Source organism: Geotrypetes seraphini, chromosome 3 (assembly GCF_902459505.1).
Source record: "Geotrypetes seraphini chromosome 3, aGeoSer1.1, whole genome shotgun sequence".
In the NCBI taxonomy this organism is placed as follows: Eukaryota; Metazoa; Chordata; class Amphibia; order Gymnophiona; family Dermophiidae; genus Geotrypetes; species Geotrypetes seraphini.
This window is the reverse complement of record NC_047086.1, coordinates 174,853,848-174,880,453: the sequence shown is the minus strand read 5'-3', so window position 1 is coordinate 174,880,453 and position 26,606 is coordinate 174,853,848. Positions and strand designations below refer to the sequence as shown.

Genomic DNA, 26,606 nt, shown 5'->3' with positions numbered 1-26,606 from the left:
TAAATGGTAGCTTTCCTTTGAAAATTGGATCCAAGCTGGGTGATTTTCATCTGGCAGCGGGCAGCACATGGATCTCCCACTGCCGGCACTGACCCTGGCTATTCAACGCCAGGCCATTTCCAATTATCATCACTGAATATCTGAGTTGTTGAATGCCTGATTACGCTGATATTGAGCACTAACTAGGCATGGGCTAGCTTAAAAAGACAGGATAGCCCTTTAGGCAGTCTTATCTATGAGCTAACCTTGCTCAGTCACACCCCTGAGATAGCTGGTAGAGAATGACACGGTGACAAAATTCATCACCGTCCCCATCCCCACGGATAACCGTGGGAAACCATTGCATGTCATTCTTTAGTATTTAATCTCAACTTCAGTCCTTCCACACAAGCTTTCTTCAATGCAAGGCTTGAGGGTCAGTGGCTGTGCCCATTCATACTCTGATTCTTCTCTCTCTCTTTAAAGAATGACATGGAGATGGTTTCCCGCGGTTATCCGCAGGAACGGGAACGGTGATGAATTTTATCACCGTGTCATTCTCTACTGGTTATCTCCCACTGAATATTTGGGGGATTGCTGCAATATGTGATTTAACTGGTCAGTGGCCAATGCCAACCAGTTAAATTGGTTTGAATATTGGGACTTCAATGGAAGTGCAGGACATTGCACTTGGCAGGCTATATGAAATGATTTGCCATTCCTTATATACATTTAGAGAAAATTGGAAGAATAGTTATAATGTTTTTTCTTTCTTAGCATTTCATTTCTTTAACATACATACCAAAAATATAAGACCCAGCTGGGTAAAACCTTTACCTAATGATAAATGTCCCCTTGAGATACGCCAATCTTTAGCTACTTGAAGAGATGAGAATTTCCTGCCAGCACTTAGTTCTGATGTTTTTCCCAATATGAAAAAAAAAAAAATCATCAGTTTGGATACAGAAGACCTCATGCAACCCCTAATTGGCTCTACCATTGGAGTTATGATTTAATGCTAATAACATTTTAGGCTGGCTGTTGCAAATCCTTGGAGTGAAACCAAACTGTTTTTTAAGGCTCTGGAAACAATGCAAATGCTTGGTAAATGCTAGCTGTGAGTCCTCAGGATCTCTAAGCTAGACACGTCCATCATTCATTCCTTGTAAGACTACATGTGGGACAGGCACATGGGATTCTTAGGAAGAGGAGGAGATAGTGGATGCTACGGATGGGCAGACTGGATGGGCCATTTGGCCTTTATCTGCCATCATATTTCTATGTTTCTATAACCATTAAGCTCTATGACATCACAATGCAAGTGTTAAGAACCTTAGCCAATAGAGAAAGGAGGAGATAGTGGATGCTGCGGATGGGCAGACTGGTTGGACCATTTGACTTTTATCAGCCATCATGTTCTGTGTTTCTATATGTACAGTATTAATTACAGGGACCCCAGCTGGCAAGAGTAATGAAACATTCTAATAAATAAAAAAGTTGCAAGGGAAAAAATTGTATTGGCCATGAGGGATTGACTGAACAGCATTTAAGGTCTTGAATATCAAAAAGAAATTCTATTTCAGGGCACCCATATTTACATGCCACTCGAATGTGTAAATGTACAGAATACTGTTACTGTACAAGCAAAAGAAATTGTTAAATTATGCGATAACCAGAACAGAGCGAGCAAAATGCAACAAATGTACTCATACATTACCTATTGGATAGTTCGTCCACACACAGTGCAGCGTCGGATATTGACTCAGTATGGACATAGCACCATGAATCAATGAAAAGTTTATGAGTGGGTAAAAAGGTTTAAAGCAGGAAGAACAGGTGTAACTGACCTTCTGGTCGCCCATCAACATCGTGCACACAAGAGCACATTGATAGAGTGGATGCCTTGATTAGAGAAGGCCGATTGTTAACGGTGTCTCAACTGGCTGCAGATTTGGATATCAGCTATGGATTTGCGTTTGCCATAATGCTTGATGACTTGGGATACAGGAAAGATTGTGCAGAATGGGCTCCCAAACAGCTTACTGATCTGCACAAGCAACAGCGTGTGGAGGTTGTGACTCAGTTCCTGAGACGGTACGAAGAAGATCTGAGTGTTCTGGAGAGAACTGTCACTAGTGATGAGACATGGGTGCATCACTGTGACCAGTAGAGCAAAAGACAAAGCATGATGAAGAAAAGAAAGCAGTGCTCACCTGGCTTCAGGAGCAGCCAAAAAACTTCTTTTCTGCAGGAATGCAGAAGCTAGTTGAATGATACAACAAATGCATCATCTTGCAGAGGGACTATGTGGCAAAGTGATATGTTCAATTCCTCACAGTTACTTCTATTGCAGTTATTAAATGTATTTTGCCTTTAGCTTTTAATTTACCCTTGTATTTACTTAAGAGACTTGGGCCTAGCTGACAGGAGCTCCCCAAGTGCTCTGTATTAAGAGTGCCTGGTTGACTGAGAGCGAGACACTAAAAAGGAGGCTTTTGCTCTATGAGAGGGAGCGAGATGAGAGAAAGGGGAGGAGCAGACTACCAGATAGGAAAGCAGGAATATTCGGGCTGAGGACCCAGAAGATCCTACCAAGCTTCGTATACCATCGGTTGCCTAGGTTTAGAAGCTTACAACTCCCAACTTTCACATGGATATGCTCAAGTCAGAATGAGAAAGGATTTTTATATGTTTGCATACTTTTTCATCATAGCACTGTCCCATCTTTTGGGGCACACTCAGTGTGGTACACCATAGGTTTTGGTGCCAGTTATTCCTTTCATTTCAGGATATTCATAACACATGGTTAAGGCACGTATATGCATTCGTGATGAAGGGCTTACTAGCCGAAACACAGCCTGTGTAGGGTCCATGTAATCAATTTCATGTATCTTAATATATGGGACCGAGTGCTTGTGAATAAAATTTTTTTTAATAATTACTCCTGGAACATCAGCCTGGTCACTCAACCTCTTTTTTTTGTTTCTCAGATAAACCTAAGAGCTATTCTGTAAAAGTGTGCATAAGTAGTAAGAACATAAGCAGTGCCTCTGCTGGGTCAGACCAGAGGTCCATCGTGCCCTAATGAAGCCCATAAATGCAAATGGGTGTCCACATGGGTAGAAAATAGGAGGGGCATGTGCTATACTGCCGCTTTGGCATGCTACTTACAGAATATACAGTAGAATCTCAGCAATCCGGCACCCACGAGGATGGGTGGATACCGGATAACTGTTTTTCTGGTTAGTTGAGAGTGAGTTAGAAACATTCTCTAACACACTCTCAATTCCCCTCCCCCTCCCTCCTGCCTGGAAGCACCAGTGCGGTAGCAGTCCTCAGCCACAAAGCCCTCCTCCCTCCCTCCTTCAAGCACCAAAATGGCAGAAGATGGCAGAGTCCTGAGCCATGAACCCCCTCGCTCCCTTCTTCCCTCTCTCCTTTCCTTACCCGAAGTGCAGTGGGTCATCAGGAGGCAGCCTCAAACCAGGCTGCTTGTGGCCAGCCCCACCAGGCCTTTCCTCTGATGTGTCAGAAGTGATGTGTCAGTGGAAAGGCCCTGCCAGGACTAGAGAGCTGCACGGGAACGGGGACGACGGGAATCCCGCGGGCATCCCGCGGGTTCCCCCTTTGGGTCACGGGGATCCCGTGGGGACGCCCCTAGGGTCGCGGGGATCCCGTGGGGACGCCCCCTAGGGTCGCGGGGATCCCGTGGGGACGCCTCCGAGGGTCGCGGGGTTCCTGCGGGGCTGGATGTACTCAGTCGCGCGGCTCTTCTCCCTACCTTCTCTGCTTGCAGCACAGAGCCGAACGGAAGTCTTCCCGACGTCAGCGCTGACGTCGGAGGGGAGGGAGGGCTTAAACAAAGCTGGATGTACTCAGTCGCGCGGCTCTTCTCCCTACCTTCTCTGCTTGCAGCACAGAGCCGAACGGAAGTCTTCCCGACGTCAGCGCTGACGTCGGGAAGACTTCCGTTTGGCTCTGTGCTGCAGGCAGTGCAGGTAAGGAGGAGAGTAGCCTCGCGGTTCGAGTGGCTACCAAGGGAGGGGGCGATCCGCCCCGCCACACCCCGCCCCGGTTGCAGCACAGCCGGCCAGGTCCCCTTACTTTTGTGGCACTTCCCCGACCGACCGACCGACAACAGCCCCGGTCCGACAATCCTCCCTGCCCTGTAGCCGCGAATCTAAATTATCTTCTTACAGCAGCTGTAATAAGGTAATTTAGATTCGCAGTTAAGGGCAGGGAGGTTTGTCGGACCGGGGCTGTTGTCAGTCGGTCGGGGAAGTGCCACAAAAGTAAGGGGACCTGGCCGGCTGTACTGCACCCGGGGCGGTAGAGAAGGAGTGGGGAGAAGGACGCTGAAAGGCCATGGGGAAGACTGGAGGAGGGGGGGAAGGACTCTGAAAGCACTTGAAGACAGAGGAGGGAGAAGGACGCTGAAAGCACATGGGGAATACAAAGGGGTGGAGAAGGACGCTGAAAGGCCATGGGAAGGGCGGGGGGGGGGGGGGAAGGAATCTGAAAGCACTTGTGGAAGACAGAGGGGGGAGAAGGATGCTGAAAGCACATGGGGAAGACAAAGGGGTGGAGAAGGACGCTGAAAGGACATGGGGAAGACAAAGGGGTGGAGAAGGACGCTGAAAGGCCATGGGAAGGGCGGGGGGGGGAGAAGGACTCTGAAAGCACTTGTGGAAGACAGAGGGGGGAGAAGGATGCTGAAAGCACATGGGGAAGACAAAGGGGTGGAGAAGGACGCTGAAAGGACATGGGGAAGACGGGGGGTGGGTGGAGAAGGACGCTGAAAGGCCATGGGGAAGACAGAGAGGGAGAAGGACGCTGAAAGGACATGGGGAAGCAGAGGGGGGAGAAGGACACTGAAAGCACATGTGGAAGACAGAGGGGGGAGAAGGACGCTGACAGGACATGGGGAAGATGGGGGGGAGAAGGACGCTGAAAGGAAATGGGGAAGAGAGAGTAGGGAGAAGACACTGGCAGGGAAGAAGACAGATGCCAGACTATGGGGGAGCAGAGAGAAGAAGATGGGTGCCAGACCAATTTGGAAGGGGGAAGAAAGGGAGAGGCACAGTAACAGAGCAAATGGAAGATGCAGAAGGAAGAGAGACAGTGGATGGAAGGAATTGAATGAGAACATGAGGAAAGCAGAAACCAGGCAACAAAGGTAGGAAAAGAATTATATTTCTTTTTTTTTATTTTGCTTCAGGATAAAGTAGTATATTAGTTGTGTTGATAAAAATTTATAAACATTAGAGGCTCTGGTAGAAACCCATTTGCAAAGTATGTATTCTTCCCAATTAATATTTTCAAATTAATAAAGTCTTTTTGCTTATTTGTAAATGGGTTTCTACCAGAGCCTTTAATTCAGTAGCATAATTAAATGAAATAACTATTTCTGAAGTTTATATGGACGGGCGGGGACGGAGGGGATTCCTCGCGGGGACGGGTGGGGACGGAGGGGATTCCTCGCGGGGACGGGTGGGGACGGAGGGATTCCTCACGGGGACGGGTGGGGACGGAGGGATTCCTCACGGGGACGAGTGGGGACGGGTGGGACTTTGGCGGGGACGGGTGGGGACAGGTGGGATTTCTGTCCCCGCGCAACTCTCTAGCCGGGACTAGCCAAGAGCAGCCTGTTTTGAGGCTGCCTCCTGATGACCGGCTGCGCTTCGGTGGAGCGAAGGGGTTCACGGCTGAAGACTACCACCTGCTTCTGCTTCTAAGGGTCAGGAGGGAGGGAGAGAAGGAGGGAGGAGAGCTCTGTGGCTCAAGACCGCTGCTGCACTGGTGCTTTGGGGTAGGAGGGAGGGGGGTTCATGTCTCAGCTGCTTCGGGGCTTGAGGGAGGGAGTGGGGATTTGCAGCTCAGGACGCTGTCACACTTGTGCTTCAGGTCGGGAGGGAGGTGGGGTTTGCTTCTCAGGTCTGCCGCTGCTTGTAATTCTTTGGGGCTTGAGGGAAGGCGGGGAGATTGCGGCTCAGGACCGTTGCTGCTGGTGATTCAGGGGACTTTTTTTCTCACTGGTGATTTTTTTGCTGGTAAAGTTAGATTGAACATAAACGCTGTATAAAACACACTATTTAAATACACAATTAATACATAAAACAAATCATTTTCTCCCCCCTCCTCCCAATTATTAATACAAGAAGACATATTATGTAATTACAATATTATAGTTAAGTAATTTTATTAATCAAAATATATTTCCCTCCCCCTACTCTCTCTTCTGGATGTGTAAGGAAATCTAATAAAAAGAAAAGAAAGATACATGAAAATTATTGCGATGTAACAAACATAGTCAATGGGCTCCACACTCTATTAAATGTATTACTAAACCCTAAACATTCCGCATTTATTCTCTCATACTTATAAGTGGTACAAACATTTGTCCACCAAAATGTGTAATTCAATCTGTTATACTTCTTCCAATTATGTGTAATCATTTGAATAGCTATTCCCGTCATGTTAAAAAAAAAGACGACTTTTATATTTATCCAAAGAAGGCTTAACGTGTAAAAGTGTACCACAAATTGTGGCTTCATAGGTTAAGGGAATTGCTGATTCAAGAATAAGATTAATTTGTCCCCAAATTGACTTCCAGAAATTAAGTATCAATGGACAAAAATATAACAGATGATCCAAAGAACATAAGAACATAAGAACATAAGCAATGCCTCTGCTGGGTCAGACCTGAGGTCCATCATGCCCAGCAGTCCGCTCACGCGGCGGCCCAACAGGTCCAGGACCTGTGCAGTAATCCTCTATTTATACCCCTCTATCCCCTTTTCCAGCAGGAAATTGTCCAATCCTTTCTTAAACCCCTGTACTGTACTCTGCCCTATTACTCCCTCTGGAAGCGCATTCCAGGTGTCCACCACTCGTTGGGTAAAGAAGAACTTCCTAGCATTCGTTTTAAATCTGTCCCCTTTCAACTTTTCCAAGTGTCCTCTTGTTCTTTTATTTTTCGAAAGTTTGAAGAATCTGTCCTTCTCTACTCTCTCTATGCCCTTCATGATCTTATAAGTCTCTATCATATCCCCTCTAAGTCTCCTCTTCTCCAGGGAAAAGAGACCCAGTTTCTCCAATCTCTCAGCGTATGAGAGGTTTTCCATCCCTTTTATCAAGCGTGTCGCTCTCCTCTGAACCCTCTCGAGTAACGCCATATCCTTCCTAAGGTACGGAGACCAATATTGGACGCAGTATTCCAGATGCGGGCGCACCATCGCCCGATACAATGGCAGGATAACTTCTTTTGTCCTTGTTGTAATACCCTTCTTGATTATGCCTAGCATTCTATTTGCTTTCTTAGCGGCTGTTGCGCACTGTGCCGTCGGCTTCATTGTCATGTCCACCATTACCCCCAAGTCCCTTTCTTGGTTGCTCTCATTCAATAATATCCCTCCCATCGTATAGTTGTACCTCGGGTTTCTGTTTCCAACATGCAATACTTTACATTTCTCAACGTTGAACTTCATCTGCCATCTCGCCGCCCATTCCCCCAATTTGTTCAAGTCCCTTTGCAATTCTTCGCATTCCTCTTTAGTCCCAGCTCCACTAAATAGTTTTGTATCGTCCGCAAATTTTATTATCTCACACTTCGTGCCTGTTTCTAGATCATTTATGAATATATTAAATAGCAGCGGCCCGAGCACTGAGCCCTGCGGAACACCACTCGTGACCCCCATCCAGTCCGAGTAGTGGCCCTTCACCCCTACCCTCTGTTTCCTACCCGCCAACCAGTTTCTGATCCATCTATGTACGTCTCCGTCCACTCCATGGTTCTTCAGTTTCCGGAGTAGACGTTCGTGAGGCACCTTGTCAAAGGCTTTTTGGAAATCAAGGTATATGATGTCTATGGGGTCTCCTCTGTCCATCCGTTTGTTAATTCCTTCGAAGAAGTGCAATAAGTTCGTTAGGCACAATCTCCCCCTGCAGAAACCATGTTGGGTTGTTTTCAAAAGTTCGTTTCTTTCCAGATGTTCATCGATGTGTTCTTTAATCAGTGCTTCCGTCAGTTTCCCCGGAACCGAGGTCAAACTCACTGGTCTGTAGTTTCCCGGGTCACCTCTTGATCCCTTTTTAAAGATGGGCGTGACATTGGCTATCTTCCAATCCTCCGGGATCATGCCCGTTTTCAAGGATAGGTTGCAAATTTGCTGCAGTAGTTCCGCTATCTCCTCCTTTAATTCCTTCAGAACCCTGGGATGGATTCCGTCCGGACCCGGGGATTTGTCAGTTTTAAGTTTTTCTATCTGCCTGTGTACATCATCAAGGCTCACTTCCATGGATGTTAATTTTTCTGCTTGATTTCCATTGAAGATTTGTTCAGGTTCCGGTATGTTGGTTGTGTCTTCGTTTGTAAATACAGATGAGAAGAACATGTTGAGTCTTTCTGCGACTTCTTTCTCCTCCTTCACCGCTCCCTTCCTGTCTCCTTCGTCCAGTGGTCCTACCTCCTCCCTAGCTGGCTGTTTCCCTTTAACATATCTGAAGAACGGTTTGAAATTTCGTGCCTCCCTGGCTAGCCTCTCTTCATACTCTCTTTTGGCTTTTCGAACCACACGGTGACATTCTTTTTGATACTTCCTGTGCTCCTTCTGGTTCCCTTCAGTTTTGTCCTTTTTCCATTCCCTGAATGAATTTTTCTTATTGCCTATCGCTTCCTTCACTATTTTAGTCATCCATACTGGGTCTTTTGTTCGACCCTTTTTGCACCCCTTTCTGAATCTGGGGATGTGCAGATTTTGTGCCTCGCTCACTGTGTCTTTGAAAAAAGACCAGGCTTGTTCTACTGTTTGCCATTTTTTGGAAGTGTTCCTAAGTTTCTTCCTTACCATTTCCCTCATTGCTTCATAGTTTCCTTTCCTGAAGTTGAAAGATGTCGCTATGGTTCTCTTTCTGTTCGGTATGCCTACTTCAACCTTGAACTTGATCATATTATGATCACTGTTTCCCAACGGTCCCACTACTTCCACTTCCTTTGCAGGTCCCCTTAGTCCATTTAGGATTAAATCCAGAGTGGCATTTCCTCTCGTCGGTTCTCTAACAAGCTGTCCCTATATCACTATGACAATGCCAGCATCTATTAGACTTTGAACTGTCTAATTTTTGTAAACGAACTGGGGGTCCAAAAAAATCCTATGCAATAAAAATAACCAAAGTTTGTCTCATAGATGCTGACCTTGTACATTTCAACCTCCAAGTCCAAATTCGTGGCCAACGAGATATCGCCAGATTCTTGAAGAGACAGGCGCTTGCAAGCGGAAGATGAATACCAGGGGACTAGGGTCACAGCTGAAGGACAGTATTCCTCTCATACTGGAGCATATGGAATACAGGATACTCTGCGCGCAGGTTTTACCAGTGTGAAAAATGAACTTTTGCCATGTCACCCTTTGGAGCTATCGGAGAAAAATTTTCAGGCAAATGAAGAAAAAACGAATTTTTCTACATTGAGAAATATTCAGGGGATACATGCACCTCTGAAACTGCAAATGGAATACAAGGCAGTGAAACAGGTTCAACGTCTCCCATTTCTTCGGAGCTCAAACATAGCACTGGACACACTGAAAGGGAATGATGAATGTATTGGTTTTGAAGATATTCTAAATGACTCGTCACAAAGTGAAGTCATGGGAGAACCACATGTCATGTTGGAACATAGTCTTGGCTTATGGTAGAAAGGCTGCCTACTTGATCTTTATAATTGAAGAGAAAGTGAGGGAGGGCATTGTGATGATATACACATTTCCAGAAATTGCACTCTTTCCTTGCACTGCAATATAAGATGATACAAGTGGCAAATTGCAGTTTAAAGTTTTGGCTTACATTCTCGGGTATCATTTTTCTTCATTAAAATAGTTACTAAAAACTATCTGGTAAACTATCTGTTTTCATTTGTTGTCCCTGTAAAAGTGTGTGATTAAATATTGTTAAATTTTGACCCAGGAGCTGGCTGTAACAGCAAAAAGTGTAATTTGAAGACAAAACTATTTAAATTAGTGGAAGTATGTTGAATCAAAAGTATGCAGGAAAATCCAAATATTTAATTTAATGCTCCACATTTCTACAAACCAGACATTTCCTGACTACATCACAATTTAGTGTTCCATAAAAATTTTAAAACATTTTATTAAAACTTTTTTAAAGTTAAAAAAAAAAAAAAAGAAATATACTGTTTTATCTCGCTGCTCCAAATGTCTCTAAGACTATTTTCAGTGGCGTACCTAGAATATGTGGCACCCGGGGCCCATCGTTTTTTGACACCCTCCCCCCATTTGTATGAAAAACATGATTTTTAGTAACAATCCAAACGTCACACAAGAGTATACCTAGGAAAAGGCAGCATCTTACATACTGCAGTGAGCAGTACATCAATACATCCATTGTAAAACTAAACAAGCCAGACTAGTACAGATCAATCCTGCAGTCAATCCTGACAGAAAACCATATCTTTTGAACATACAGAACACAGAAGACACCTTCGCCTAGTATAGAATATGTAATCACAAACTAACCCCTCCCCCTTTTACAAAACTGTAGTGTGGTTTTTAGCCATGGTGGTAGAATTCTGAGCATCAGAGCTGCTACCATCACAACTGGCGCTAAAAAAACGCTCCACAGTTTTGTAAAAGGGGAGATAAGATAGAAATATATAGACAAAGGTTAAATTGAACCAGCAAGAAGCTGGACTCTGCATACAATGCAACACCACAGAAACAGTGACACATGTCTCCTAAATTTTTGTTCTACCTTTGTCTTCTCTGGTTTCTGCTTTCCTCATCTTCTTGTTACTCTCTTCCTTCCATCCACTGTCTGCTCTCTGCCCCTATACGGCATCTTCTCTCCTTCTATGCCCCTTCCAGAAACTGTATGCTTCTCCTTTCCATCTCTCCTTTCACCCCCATTGGTCTGGCATCTCTCTCCTCTCTTTCCCTCTCCCACACCTCTCCTCTGCAATCCCTTTCCCTTTTTTCCCTCATTTTCCTTTTCAATGTATTTTCTGCATCCGTCTAGATTATGTTCTTACTACCCTCTCATCAATTTCCTTTTTTACTGTCTACTTACAGCTCGCCACCTCTTTCCCTCACCCCCTCCAGTATTTCCCTAATTCATTCATTTTCCCCCACCATGTACCCTCCTTTTATTTATCCCCTCCTTCCATCATGTGCTCTCTTTCTCTACCCCTTCCATCTAGTACCTTCTCCTCTCGCTGTCCACTTCCATCCAGCTTCTGCTCCCCTCGTTCTCTCCTCCCATTTCCTTCCTGCATTTGCTCCCTTACCTCTCCCATCCACACTTCCATCTAGCATAGGCTCCCCCTCTACCCTTCCTACTACCATCCAATGCCTACCCGTTCTCTTTCCATCCACCCCTCTTCAATTAGCATCTACCCCCTTTCTTTCCCTCCAATCCAATTCCATCCAGTATCTTTCCCCTTATGCCTCTCTTCCCTTTCCCTGCACACCAATTCCATCAGTACCACCCTTACCCCTTTCTCTCCTTCCACCACTCTTGAAGTCTGCTCCCTTCATGCAGCAAGGTCCCATGATGAGTACGTCTGCCGGCTCTGCTCCGGAAGAAGTAAGTTACGTCGGAGGGGGTGGACCCGGCAGATGCAGTCATCGCAACTCCCTGCATCTGCTGTGTCCACCCCATCCAACGTAACTTACTTCTTCCGGAGCAGAGCCGGCAGACGTACTCATCGCGGGACCTTTCTGCATCTCAGCGCGGCTGCCGACTCTGCTCCAAAGCAAGTATATCGGAGGGGGTGCACCGGCAGCCGTGCTGAGGTGCAGGTCTTTCTCAACATTAGGGCAGGATGTTCCGGATCCAGACCGCTATGCACCCCCCAGGGCGTGCACCCGGGGAGGACCTCCCCCCCCTAAGTACGCCACTGCTATTTTTTGGCTTCTTATTCAAAAATTCAGAAATTAATTTGTACCAATGGGCGGCCTGATGTCCTATTAAATCTGTCTGGTAGCAAAGGATCAGCAAGCTATAAGTTTTTAAGTTTTTCCATTCAGGGAAGGCTAACCAAGACTTTACTGTAGAAATTACACAAACCCCTGACACATTTGGATGCCTGCAGTTACTAAAGATCTATGGCTGGTATATAACTGCGGACACCAAAAAGTAAGGCATATCAATACTGGGTTAGGCTAGTATTCTGTGAGGGAATCTGGGCACTTAGGTGCTGGTATAGAATAGACTCTCACTTGTGGCATCAGAGCACCTAAAAGGAGACACCCACTTATAGCATTACCTTCTTAGAGGGTAATTTATTTAACAGGTAACATACAATCAGCAATAATAAAACAACATAGTTCAAGTATATAAACTGAAGCTGCCAACAACAGCAAGACAATTGTAAAACAAGATTTTACCCTCTTGTTCTCCCCCACCCATTTCCCATCCCCAAATACCCCCTCTCCCAACCTTACCCCCTCCTGCAGGAATATAAGAACAAAGTAGCCCCAGAGCGACGAAAATAAAATTGCCAATCCGGGGCTCACAAACTAGCTCTGCCATGACACAACTACCTGTTAGAGGGTAATTTTTTTTAACAGGGTGACTAGTTTAAGAGAGTAAGCAGGCATCTGCTTACATTCGATTTTATAAAAACACGTGGAGGGGCATAATCGAAAGGGATGTCTAAGTCCGTTTTCATCTAAGTCACAAGTCGTCCAAAGTAAAAAAACAGCCTAGAACACATTTTTGAAAAATATGTCCAAAACGTTTTTGTTTAGAAAATCGTCTAACTATACGTCCTGCCGATCTGATCGTTCAAGTCGCTAAAGCGTCCATCTTTATACCACATTTTCATCCAACTTTTCGTCCAAGTCCAAAATGCCTAGAACAAGCCCTGTTGGACGTGGGAGGGGTCTGCAAAGTGATGGACTGAACACCCAGACATGCCACCTAAATAGTGGGGTACCTTACAGGGCACTGCTGTGAACTTCACAAAAAGGATGCCATGTCTTCTCCTCACTACAGCTCCCTTATAGGTCACGGTGAGCTCCCCAAACCACCTCCAGAATCCCCTAAACCCACTTATCTACCACCCCAATAGCCCTTATGGCTGCAGGAGCCACTTATATGCCAGTAAAAAAAGGGTTTTGGGGGTGTATAGGGGAGTGCACATGTTTAAGCATCAATGCAGTGATTACAGGGGCTTATGGGCATTGGTCCTCCTCTCCATGAGTCCCTAACCCACCCCCAAGATGGCTTAAGCCGCCTCTGTACTGGACGACTAGGCTTTCCTATGCCAGATGCCCAGGTGATGATGGTCTGGAGGCTAAATTGTAAAGGTGTGATTAATGTTTTTATGGGGGTGGAGGGGGGTCGGTGATCACTGGGGTAGTGTGTGGGAGTTTGTTTTATGTGTTTGCAGTGCTTATCTGGTGACTTTAGGTGGGTTTTTGTGACTTAGACCATGTTTTACATGGTCTAAATCACAACATCCAAGTTCCATCGATCCTGGGCTGTATAACTTTCAGTTATACATGCTGTACGACTAAGTCTAAGCCGGCCCACGTCCCGCCCAACTTCCGCCCTCTACACTCCTCCCAAAATGCCCCATTTAGCTTTGGTCATTCAGCGGCACTATGTAGGCCCAGGTCGTTTCGAAATACGTCCAAAACCTGTTTTTATTATCGGCATGTGAAGGTATTTGGGAAATGTTCGTCCAAGAGCTGACTTAGGCTGGTTTTTGGATGTTTTTCTCTTTTGATTATGAGCCCCCTAGTCAACTTATAAAATACTAGTGTAAACAGCAGAAATTGTGCCTAAATTGCTGGTGTGAATAATTACTCCTCTCGGGGAGCAGGTCAAAATGTCCACGCCAAGACTATTTAAGTACACATATAAATTAGCTTCACGGCACACTCTTAACATCTCTTCTTTGAAAATAATCGGTACTCGACGTGCCCTTATCTTCTCAGTAACAGCCCCAATGACTTGGAACTCTCTCCCTTTATATCTAAGAACTGAACGAAATCTGCAGAAATTTAAAAGCAGTTTAAAGTGCTTTCTTTTTAAAGATGCCTTTAACTGAAAAAACAATCCATTTTAACTTTAACAGTCTCCATTATTGACACTTATCTTCCCCAGCAATTCTTTCCCTCCTAATCCCTTATGTATTTACCTTTGTGTACTTTTTCTTAAAAAAATTGTAGTTCTCCCCTTTCTTCCCATTGTTTCTCGTGGGTTAAATAAGTTAGTTTACCCAAGTATGTCTCACAATTTAATGTTGCATGTCTAATTTGTTAAAATATTACTCTCCTTGTTAACTTTTTAAAAATTTTTGTTATGTACAACGCTTTGTACCTTTGGATATGCGTTTAATCAAAAACCTGAATAAACTTGAAACTTGGAACTCTGTCCAAACTCCATCCCTGTATTTACCTACCAGCAAAGTATACACATCATCATGTCAACGTGCGTACTTTTACACCAGTTGGAATTTTGTAAACAGGTCATGTATAGGTGAATAAGACCACACACACACACGAAAGTGATTTTATAAAATGACCCCCTAAAAGTGGATATCATCTTTGATGCTTAATAAAGTGGTTTTAATAGTACACTGCTCCCTTTTGCAAAATGTAGTAATGACAGTAATAATAATGGTAACACACTGAGCTTACATACTAAGAATAGACTGCATTTTCTCCCTCTCTCTCTTTTTTTTTAGACTATGAAATAGTCGAGACCACTGTGCCTTCAACCACGGTACTATGGACAACAAAGCCTTCGATTTCTGAAGAAAAGCCAGACAACAGGCCTTTCAACTCCATTCCTGTGACAGATCTTGATGCAGCTGGAAAGAAACGGTTTACAGGTGGGACCACATTCTTTTTATTCCACAGCATTTCTGGGGCAGGGACCTACGTGCTCTGGAAAGTATGAATGGCATATCTTTTTTTTTTTTTTAATTATTCACATATTGTTATGACAAGTATCGCATTCTTACAGACAATGCAACTTTTATTCTAATAACGCAGTTTTTCTTCTTTTGTGGGCTCCAGTATTTGCCGTGGATAAGATTGCTGGTTAATTGTAGCTAATTGGCAAGAATTTTACTTCTCCCCCTTTCCCCAAATACATTAGACAAGTACATTGCGAGTAATTTATTGAGGACACATCAGCATTATCCTTGCTGTAAGGGAGGGAGGTGAGGGTTTAGGAAGAGGATATTGCATGGAAGCTATAGTGTCTTTTAAAGTCTGCACTCTCAGGCCACAATGATCACTGACCACTCTGGTGCTATCCAGATAGTACCAGGGTGGTCTGGGGTTTCAGCTAAGTTACTCAGTTAACAGAGATATTCTGTCCATTTACTGGGTTGTCCTAACTTTATCCAGGTAGCTCTCTGGGTACCAGTGGGAATATCACCAGTACTGGATAAGCACCAGAAGCTGGGCTATACCCACATATTTGGAAGTAAGATTTGGGTATCAACCACTTTAAAAACTTCTGTATCACCAAACATAAGAACATAAGAAGTTGCCTCCGCTGAGGCAGACCAGAGGTACATCTTGCCCAGCGGTCCGCTCCCGCGGCAGCCCATCAGGCCTATTGCCTGAACAGTGGTCAAGACTAATTTTGTAACTTACCTCTAATCCTATCCCTATAACCTACCTCTACTCCTATCTACCCCTCAATCCCTTTGACCTCCAGTTACCTATCCAAACCTTCTTTGAAGCCCTGCAGCGTGCTCCTGCTTATCACATCCTCCGGTAGCGCGTTGAATGTTTCCCGTACTAAGTCTGGACTTTCCTCTACAGGGAATTGTTCTTGCTTGTAATAACCTGCCTATCATTGAGATTTTTTTCATTATTCACTGCACGTCTCTTTGTTTTTCCAGCTCCTTATGTGACTTACATCAGTAAGGACCCAGCAGCCCCTTGCTCCTTAACCGAAGCACTAGAACACTTTCAGGTGGAAAGCTTGGAAGACATCATACCCACTGACTTGAGGGGATTCGACTTACCTCCCCAGAAAATCTCTTACAATCTCACCGTTGTGGCTGTGGAAGGCTGCCATTCCTTTGTCATCCTAGACTGGGCTAAACCTGGAAAGGGAGATTATATAACAGGTACTGTATTCAATTGTTTATCAAAAAGAATATTCATCTCCATTATAGATAAAGTTATAAAATCTTCTTAGCTTCTCTGCCAAATACTCACCCTTAGACTGGCATTAATGGAAGACAGAGACAAACGAGTCGGACGCTTCTTAATTTCCACTAGCCCAAATGCAGAACCTAATTCTCAAGGTAAGTCTAATCTCCATGGTTTATAGCACAAAACAGAAGAGAAATTAAAAAAATGTATTTCCTTGCCTTCATTGTTGATATTTGGAAACATAACCCTGTACCATATATCTAATATAGGGGGTAAACTATGTACATATGTAAAAAGGCCGTGCAACTCGCAATTATATAAAGGGCAGAATTTGTATGAGTATTTGTGTACTTTGCAAAATGAAGAGACTTATGAATATGGAAAAGAGGTGTCTTCTGGGTACCATATATACTTGAATATAAACCCATCTGAATATGAACCAAGGTACCACTTTTGTCCCCCTTTTTTAGAGGAAAAATGGTAACTTGTTTATAAACCAAGGGTTTATATTCCACCCTTCTTCCCCTTACTTTCCCTGTGGTGTCGGGCATTCCTACCACCCTCCTTCCCAGTAGTGTACCTCCTCCTCTGCTGCCCCCCCCCCCCCATCCACCAGAGTTCTCCCACTGTCAGCATCCCCACACCGGCAGACTTCTCTAGCTGATAACACCCTCCCCCAAACCAGCAGCCTTTCTCCACCTGCATGCCCACCCCCCAGTTGGCAACATTACCTTCCATCTCTCCCTCTTCTTCTCCCCAACCATAGAAGAATAGCCTATCCCCTCCCCAAACCCAGTAAAAATACCCCCAGACCTACTGTGCTTCCCTGGTGCTCTAGCAGCCCATTGGGGCAGGAGCGATTCCCATTTGCTCTTGCCTGTGCTCTCAGTAGCCATTTTCACCATGGAGAGAGCACGGCTATGAGCGAGTGGGAATCACTCCTGCCCCAACAGTCCACTAGACTACCAGGGAAGCATGGTGAGTCTGGGAGTCTTTTCACTGGGTTCCAGGAGGGGGAATTAGTCATCCTTGGTCAGGGGAGGAAGAGGGAGGGAGGGAGGGAAGGAAACACTGCTGGTTTTGAGGGGGGGGACAGGCAGGTGCTAATGGCAAGGGAAGGCTGCCAGTTCACGGGGGCTGCTGGCAATGGAGAAGGAGAGGAAGAATTGAGACCCCCCCATTTTGGGTTTATTTTTGACTATACACAGTACCCTTCAATTATATGTATATGCTATGGTTGCAAACAGAAATATACTGACATTTATACTTTCTTGAAATTATGTATAACCCTGAAATTATTATTATTATTATTTTTTTTTTTTTTTTTACATCCGGGGCCTGGAGGAGTGCTTGATGATGAAGATTTGCTCACCTTTCAACATGGAAATCTACCTCCCATTTGACAAAGTTTGCCTTTTTGAGGAAGCCTCCCTTCTTCCTTACTATTTTTTTTAATATATATCTTTATTCATTTTTCAGTATAAAAACAGTACATAATTTGAAAAACAGCACAAACATCAATCAATAAATATATAATAAACCATTTTCACCCCCTCCCCCCACCCTTATTCCAATGTATTCAATAAAATCCTAATATAGTATCCCTGTCCCTCCCACAAACCCCCCAGATGTGCAAACCAAACCGAAAATAGGAAAATAAACCATTTAATTAAGATTGATAAAATCAGTCAACGGACCCATGTCAATTTGAACAACTTATTATTACCCATTAGTTCAAAATTCATTTTCTCGTATTTATAACACAAGCATAATGAATTCTACCAAAAGGTGAAATTTAATCTGGCAAAATTCTTCCAATTTTTAGTCACCATTTGAATGGCTACCCCCGGTCATTATACCAAGTAATCTGCTCTTATGTCTATTTATTGGAGTTTTAGGAGATAAGAACATAAGAATTTCCGCTGCTGGATCAGACAAGTGGTCCATTGTGCCCAGCGGTCTGCTCCCACGATGGCCCTTAGGTAAAGGACCAGAGCTCTAACTGAGTCTAGCCTTACCTGCGTACGTTCTGGTCTTGCAGGAACTTGTCTAACTTTGTCTTGAATCCCTGGAGGGTGTTTTCCCCTATGACAGCCTCCAGAAGAGCATTCCAGTTTTCCACCACTCTCTGGATGAAAAAGAACTTCCTTACGTTTGTATGAAATCTATCCCCTTTTAACTTTAGAGAGTGCCCTCTCGTTCTCCCTACCTTGGAGTCTATTCCCTTCATTATCTTGAACCCTCTCAATCTCCTCTTTTCAAGGGAGAAGAGGCCTAGTTTCTCTAATCTCTCACTGTATGACAACTCCTCTAGCCCCTTAACCATTTTAGTCACTCTTCTATGGACCCTTTCGAGTAGTACCGTGTCCTTCTTCAAGTATGGCAACCAGTGCTGGACGCAATATTCCAGGTGGGGTCGCACCATGGCCTGGAACAGCGGCATGATAACCTTATGCGATCTGTTTGTGATCCCCTTCTTAATCATTCCAAGCATTCTGTTCACCCTTTTTGCTGCCGCCACGCATTGCGCGGACGGCTTCATCAACTTGTCGACCAGTACTCCCAAGTCTCTTTCCTGGGGGGTCTCTTCGAGTACTGCACCAGACATCCTGTATTCGTATACAAGATTTTAGTTACTGACATGCATCACCTTACACTTATCCATGTTAAACTTCATTTGCCATGTTGCGGCCCATTTCTCGTGCGTGTTTATGTCCTGTTGCAGGTCATCGCAATCCTCCTTCGTCTTCACTACTCTGAATAACTTCGTATCGTCTGCAAATTTAATCACCTCGCTCGTCGTTCCAATTTCCAGGTCGTTTATAAATATATTGAAGAGCACAGGCCCAAGCACCGAACCTTGCAGCACTCTACTGGTGACGCTTTTCCAGTTCGAGTATTGTCCTTTTACCCCTCTCTCTGTTTTCTATCCGCCAACCAGTTTTTTTGATCCACGTGAGTTTTTCACCCTCGATTCCATGGCTCGCAGTTTTTTGAAGTAGTCGTTCATGCGGGTCCTTGTCGAACGCCTTCTGAAAATCCAGCTATACAATGTCAACCAGGTCACCCTTGTCTATCTGCTTGTTTACTCCCTCAAAGAAGTGCAGCAAGTTCGTCAAGCAAGATCTTCCTTTGCTGTAGCCGTGCTGGCTGGTCCTCATCAGATTGTGTCCATCTAGGTGATCAATGATGCAGTCCTTTATCAGCACCTCTACCATCTTTCCCGGTACCGAGGTCAGATTCACCAGCCTGTACTTTCCCGGATCTCCCCTCGAACCTTTCTTGAAGATTGGCATAACATGTGCCACTTTCCAGTCTTCCAGAATCCTATCCAATTTGCTTGACAGATTGGTTATTAGTTGAAGCAGTTCAGCTATAGCCCCTTTCAATTCCATGATTACCCTCGGATGGATGCCATCCAGTCCAGGGGATTTATCGTTTTTAAGCCTGTCAATCTGCCTGCATACCTCTTCTAGACTGACCGTCAACCCAGACAGTTTCCCGTCTTCGTTTCCTAGGTATAGTCTGTCAGCTTTTGGTATGTTGTGTATATTCTCTTCTGTAAACACAGACACAAAAAAATGTGTTCAGTTTGTCAGCGATGGCTTTGTCCTCTTTCAGCACTCCCTTTATTCCATGGTCGTCCAACGGCCCCACTGCTTCCTTTGCTGGTCGTTTACCCTTAATGTATCAAAAGAACGGCTTGAAGTTTTTTGCCTCATTGGAAATTTTTTCCTTGTAGTCCCTTTTGGCCCCTCTTACCGCCTTATAGCATCTGCTTTGATGTTGCTTGTGCTTTTTCCAGTTTTCATCCGTTTTTGACCTTTTCCATTCTTTAAACGAAACCTTCTTGTCTCTGATCGCTTTTTTCATTGCTACAGAGAGCCACTCCCATTCCTTCTCCCACAGATTACCATTTCATATGACAGCAGAACCGCAGTCTCTAGAATCAAATTAATATGTTCCCATATAGATCTCCAAAAGTTGAGTATCAAAGGACAATAGAACAACAGATGATCCAGTGTCCCTATGTCTAGATGACAGTGCCAGCATTGATTAGGTTTTGAACTATCTAACTTTTGTAATCTAACAGGGGACCAAAAACTTCTTCCTTTTTCCTTACTATTGTATATGCAAGTTTATAGCATTCGATAGTTACACATGTAAATGGTGTTACATATATGGATTTGTTCCCAGTATGGAAACACTTATTAATTAGATTGGTTTATTTATTATTTCTTTTTAATTATATACTGTATATTAACTATACAGTTTACAAAAATTATAATCATAACAAGTTAAATATCACATAGACATAATTGCAGAACAGCTCTCATAATAAAAGACTAACACAGGAAAGCGCTAACAAACATCACTGATACTTTTGTGTGCTCATCATAAGAACATGTATCTTTGGCTGGTGTATTTCATCTTTTATAAAAGGCTCAGTTTGGGGCTAATTTTAAAGTTGTCAGGGTTCCAGTTCGGATATGGCCCCAGTGTTTAATATCCAGGGTTACCACAGCTTGGCCTCCCGCAGGCTGAATATGAGGCCCTCTGTGTTCAGAAGAGAGAAACTAGTTAAATCCATGTCAATCTGGATTCAGACCCTCTTTTGGAACAGACAATCCTTGTATCCTAAGTAGATGATCTTCACAGAAACTGAGACTGGGAATTTGCCTCAGTGTTAATTCTTCTGGATTTCTCATCAGCTTTTAACACTGTGGACCAGTATCATTTGGATATTGTGTTCAGTTGACGCTGTAACTCATAAAGGACATCAAAAGACTTGAGGTGGTTCAGAGAAAGGTGATAAAAAAGATACGGGGCTTGTGACAAAAGACAAATGACAAGAGACTTGAAGACCTTAATATGCATACCCTGGAGGGATAGCACAATTGTCAGAAATGGGTCTCGGTAGTATTGGACCTTACTGGTTCAGATAGGCAAGAGTCCATACTGTTCATAGTACCTCATTGCTACCATAGGCGTTGACCTGTTGGGTACCACAAGAATTGATACTGTTGCCTATTCTGGTTAGTATCTTCCTCAAGCCTCTAGCTGAGTTGATTCACTCAATGCATACCCAGTTCTACATCTATGCAAATGATTTGCAGATACTTATACTTACTGAACCAGACTTACCTGTCCTGAATAAACTGTCCATTGAACCAGACTTACAGTCTTGAATATACTGACTACCTATTAGACAGCAATTCAGGAATGGACAGATAACAATAAACCTTTCCTGAACCCAAGTAAAACTGAGCTCCTGTGGGTTCCTAAAGAAGTATTTCTTAAACCTTTTTAGCTCTGGCACATTAAATGGAGCAAATGTTTTTCACAATACACTAAACAGAGCAAATGTGGGGTTTTTTTGCAGCACATTATAATTTAAATTATAAAATTGCAAAACCAACAAAAAAAATAATTTGAGAGTTATATATTTAAAATTATTTAAGCTATGTATGGATACATCGGTGAAACTAAAGTAGATAGACTAGAATTGCTAATCAATGTGATGGATGTGCTTGTTTTTGAGAGCAAATTAACTCAAAACGCAGCTCGATAGTCGACGCATTTCATCATCCACCATCTGCAGCCATTTTCTTTTTTTCGATGTAATTTCTGTCAGAGCTGAAAATCCAAGTTCACAAAGATAAGAAGCTCCAAACGGTAACAAAGCCTTGATTGCTTTGTTGCTCAAGTTAAGATAACTACCATAAAAAATAAAATTAATTGCCATTAGTTTTCAAAGAATTATACTTGTCTGGGCAGTTGTATCTTTACGCACACAAGCAATCATAACATTGACAGACTCTTGCGTATGCAATGTAAATGTCATCTATTCTAGTGTATACTTATAAAGGGAATTTTTAAAAATAAAGAAAAATTCTGGAATCTCATGTGGCACACCTGGAATCTCTTTGAGGCATATCACTGTGCCATTGCATACGATTTAAGAGATACTGCCCTAACACAAGAAGCCACATAGCTGACATTAAACTCTTTTGGGAGATATGAATGCCCTCTTAAATCTCAATCAAGAAATTTGGGATGCAGCTAGACTTAACACTTTATGCTGATCCCCCAAATCCAAACAATCTTCTGGAGCTCCTTCTATCATCTATGACAATTATACATCCTCTCTCTTATCACAATGATTCATGCTATGATAACATCAAGACTGGATTACTGAAATGCACTCTATGTTGGTCTGACAACAAAAGATTTGCACCAGCTCCAACTGATTCAAAATAATAGAGCAAGACTGATAGAAGGCTGTAAGTAACCTGATCACATCACACCATTTCTGCAAAAATGTCACTGGATACCAGTATAATCCAGGACTAAATTTAAAACTCTAAGTCTGACCTTCAAGGCCCTCAAAGGAAATGAGCCAGAGTACTTGAAGAACAGAATTTACCTCTACATAATCCTAAGGTACCTAAGATCCTCCCAACGTGTATCTCTAACCACACTCACTCCAAAGGATATCATTAAATTTGACACCCACCAATGAGCCTTTTCTGGAATAGCCCCAAACATAAGAATTGCAGCTACTGGGTCAGACCAGTGGTCCATCGTGCCCAGCAGTCCGCTCACGCGGTGGCCCCTAGATCAAAGACTAGTGCCCTAACTGAGACTAGTCCTACCTGCGTACGTTCCGGTTCAGCAGGAACTTGTCTTGAATCCCTGGAGGGTGTTTTCCCCTATAACAGCCTCCGGAAGAGCGTAACCGTTTTCCACCACTCTCTGGGTGAAGAAGAACTTCCTTACGTTTGTACGGAATCTATCCCCCTTTTAACTTTAGAGAGTGCCCTCTCGTTCTCCCTACCTTGGAGAGGGTGAACAACCTGTCTTTATCTACTAAGTCTATTCCCTTCATTAACTTGAATGCACTCCCTAGAAGCCTTCACTCAACACAAGAATATCAAGAATTTGAAAAAACTGGTAATATTAAATGGAATAAAACACCCTGGGCTTCAATATGGAATAACCTAATATATAAAATACAATGATTAATTGTTAATTGGGAAATTTGGAAAAGAGCTGTTATGTGTCAGATCAGACAACTAATACATCAACAAGATTGGATACCATTTTCTGATATTGTGGAAACGTATGGGCTACCTCAACATCAATACTAGTTAAGTTAAAGGATTAATGTTATTATATTTAGTTTGGATTATTAAGTTACGACACCCTATGACTTATTTTTCTTTTTCTAGTATTGTGTTGATATTTTTTATTTGTTCGTGATGTTTTTTCTTCAAAATTTCAATAAAATATTTATGAAAAAAAAGAATTACTATTTCAAGAAGCAAGTAAAAGCTGCTTACTACCTAGTCTCAAGGACTAACACCAGCTACAAAGTGCAGTACTGTAGCAGGACTTGCTTATCTATTCCTACCCTAGTTGAGATCATTGTCATGCACCTTTTGGACTCCACATGCAACTTCCTGTAACATAGTAAATGACAATATATAAAAGACCTTTACAGTCCATCCAGTTTGCCCAACAAGATAAACTCATAGCATAAGATAAGATGTAATACTACATATGCATGCTTGATCTTGACTTGTCCTTGCTATTGTTAGGGCATAGACTGTAGAAGTTTGCCCAGCTCTAGCTTTGCTCTCCAACTACTGAAGCTGTCATCAAAGCCCTACTTCAGCCCTTCCAAATCTCTCCAGTTACAATCAGGGCACAAACCATAGAAGTCTGCCCAGCACTAGCATCTGGAATCCTCAAAGAAACTCTATGGGTGAATGCTTCAGAGTGCACTGAATGCAAACCACGAGATCGAGTGCACACCAAAGCATATGTCCATATTCTTTGAATATTCCATGTTTTAACAAAGACCTGTGATCTGTGCTGTGCAGGGCTGGATTAATGGATAGGTCCAAACTTGTCAGGCGTGGCCGCTGAAGGAGGGCAAACAACAAATACCGTACAAATGCCGGCTGGGCCCCCCTTGTACCTTTTTTAACTCCTGATCTCTTCCATCAGCGGCAGAGCAGCGCACAAGGCAGGCACGCGCTGCCTGGTCCCGCACCGCTCCCTGAATAGCTGCCATCAGTTGTTGCGAATCCCGCAAGAACTGATGGCAGCCATTCAGGGAGCAGTGTGTGCCTGCCTTGTGCACTGCTCTGCTGCTGCTGGAAGAGATCAGGAGGAGTTTTAAAAAGGTATGGGGCGGGACCCAGCCAGAATTTTAAAAAGATACGGGAGGAGTTAAAAAAAGGTAGTGGTGGGAGGCCTGCTGGAATTTTAAAAAGGTACGGGAGGAGTTAAAAAAAGGTAGGGGTGAGGGGCCTGCCAGAATTTTTAAAAAGTAGGGGAGGGTTTCTGCCGGAATTTAAAAAAAGGTACAGGGGCAGCCCTGCCTGCCTGCCAGCCACTAGGCCTGTCTGCCCTGTGCCCTGTCCCGGCCTGGAAGTGGGGACTGGAGAAGAGGGCAAATGATAGAAGAGGGGATAAGGGAAAGAGAGAGAGAAGGGGGCAGATGATGGAAGTAGGGAGAATTTGTGCCGTCAGCGTCGGACACATATGGGAATAATAATAATAATTTTATTTTTACAACAAATAAGCACAAATCATACAGTGGAGAGTACAATTTAAAAGGAAAAAACAATTCAAAACAAAATACAATAAATAAGAATTGGTCCTACAGTAGAAAATATGATTTAAAAGAAAAATGCAATTTAAAAGAATGGTTCTAAGTGATTTACAACAAATAAGAACCGACCATGCAATAAAAATACAATTTAAAAGAAGATACATTGCAAGACGGATGGATAGAATTATTAAACAAAACAACCGGTTAGGATACAAATTTTTCAAACAGTTGGGTCTACAATAGTTTTCTAAAATCAAGATAAGAATATTAATAAACCAATCATTCAATTTGGCAGATGATGGAAGTGGGGTGGGATGTGGGATGGAAGTGGGGTGAATTTGTGCCGTCAGCATCGGGCACATATGGGAAGGGGGCAGATGATGGAAGTGGGGTGAATTTGTGCTGACAGCATCAGGTGCATAAGGGAAAGCAGCAACAGCAGTGAGAAGGTAAGGGGCCCTCACCAGCACTGCTGCCTTCCCATATGATGGATGGGGGGCATATGCTGGATGAGGGGAAAGGGCAGGATAATGCGATGGAATTGCCTTGGGTGGAGAGAGAGGGGGGGGGGCAGATGATGGAAGTGGGGAGAAGAGAGGGGGCAGATGATGGAAGTGGGGAGAACTTGTGCCGTTAGCATCATGCTTCATCAATTACAGCAAAGCTTTTGAATGTATGGATTACAATAAACTATGGAAAACGCTAGTGCAAATGGGAATACCCAAACACAAAATTCACCTGATAACCTATATGAAAATCAAGATGACAAAGGTAGAAAAAAAATTCTATTTTAAAATTTTTTTGCTTTAGGATAAAGTAGTATTGTAGCTGTGTTGATAAATTTTTATAAATAGAAAATGGAAATACGGTGATCATTTTATTGGACTAATTTTAATACATTTTTGACTAACTTTCAGAGACCAAATTCTCCTTCCTCAGGTCAGGACAGGATACTGTAACAGCAGTATACTTTATTGACCTAAGGAAAGAGGTTTTGACCTCTGAAAGCTAATTAAACAATGTATTAGTCCCCCCAAAATAGAACTAAAACGGTTCACTGGCACTGGTATGGTAATCTTTTTTTAAAAAAATTTAAAATAAAAGTGGAAATAAATAAGTAAATAAGAAAACAGGTAAATAAATGGGGTGGGGCAGGGGACGGGGCACGGCTAGGGGGCCAAGTGTACTTGTGTGCCTAGGGGCCCTCGAAGAATTAATCCTGCTCTGGTGCTATGGTCCCATTTTCCTAACAACATACCAGACTCCTGATGCAGGCCTTACCACCAAAAAAAAAACAAATTGTGTTGAGTCATCTTTTATTCCATAAATTTGACCATTGAATATTATACACTGCCTTGTCTCTTTGTTTCCTCTGCTGTTGCTTGCTCTGTACTTGCGGTAGAATTGTCTTCTTCCCTTTGTAAACCAATGTACTAACACATCTTGCCAAAATGGTGGGAGTTCAAAGGAGGAATACACAAAGGCTGTTCTTGAAAAAGAGAAATCTTGCAGATGATCACACTGGCAGCTGGGCTTTATCATTAGCAACATAGACTGAGAAAGTGGGCAGGCTACTCTTTTTCTATCACACATTTATTAAGGTACTGAGTTACATTACAAGTAAATAAATGTATGACTGGCATTAATAGTTACTTTTACCTTTCAGTGGGGGAACCACTCTGCAAGTAGAGAAAGTTCATGGGAATAATGTAAATCACGTTTGTGCCAGTGCGAGGGCTGCCAAAGGTTCTGGATTCCTCTATACCACTTCAGTAAATCCGGAAAATAGGAACACAGGCCCAACATCTTTAATATTTAAATGTAAAATTTTGGGAATCCTGCCCAGAGCAGTGTCAGTAGAATTC

General features: G+C 43.3%; 2 protein-coding genes across 5 annotated transcripts in view; both read left to right on the top strand.

The window, feature by feature from the left end:
* The window catches only part of FNDC1 (fibronectin type III domain containing 1), a 308,460-nt gene that overhangs the window by 240,540 nt on the left and 41,314 nt on the right, over window positions 1–26,606 (top strand). For all 4 annotated transcript variants that reach the window (XM_033938087.1, XM_033938083.1, XM_033938086.1 and 1 more), the window contains exons 13-14: window positions 14,687–14,833; window positions 15,860–16,090. In XM_033938087.1, the coding sequence (XP_033793978.1) occupies window positions 14,687–14,833; window positions 15,860–16,090 (378 nt within the window). The remainder of the gene's footprint in view (window positions 1–14,686; window positions 14,834–15,859; window positions 16,091–26,606) is intronic.
* On the top strand, window positions 9,259–9,865 carry LOC117357457 (proteasome maturation protein-like). Its single transcript, XM_033938088.1, is given in 2 exon segments — window positions 9,259–9,304; window positions 9,307–9,865. Coding segments are annotated over 2 exon segments (411 nt in total). The 3' UTR covers window positions 9,672–9,865.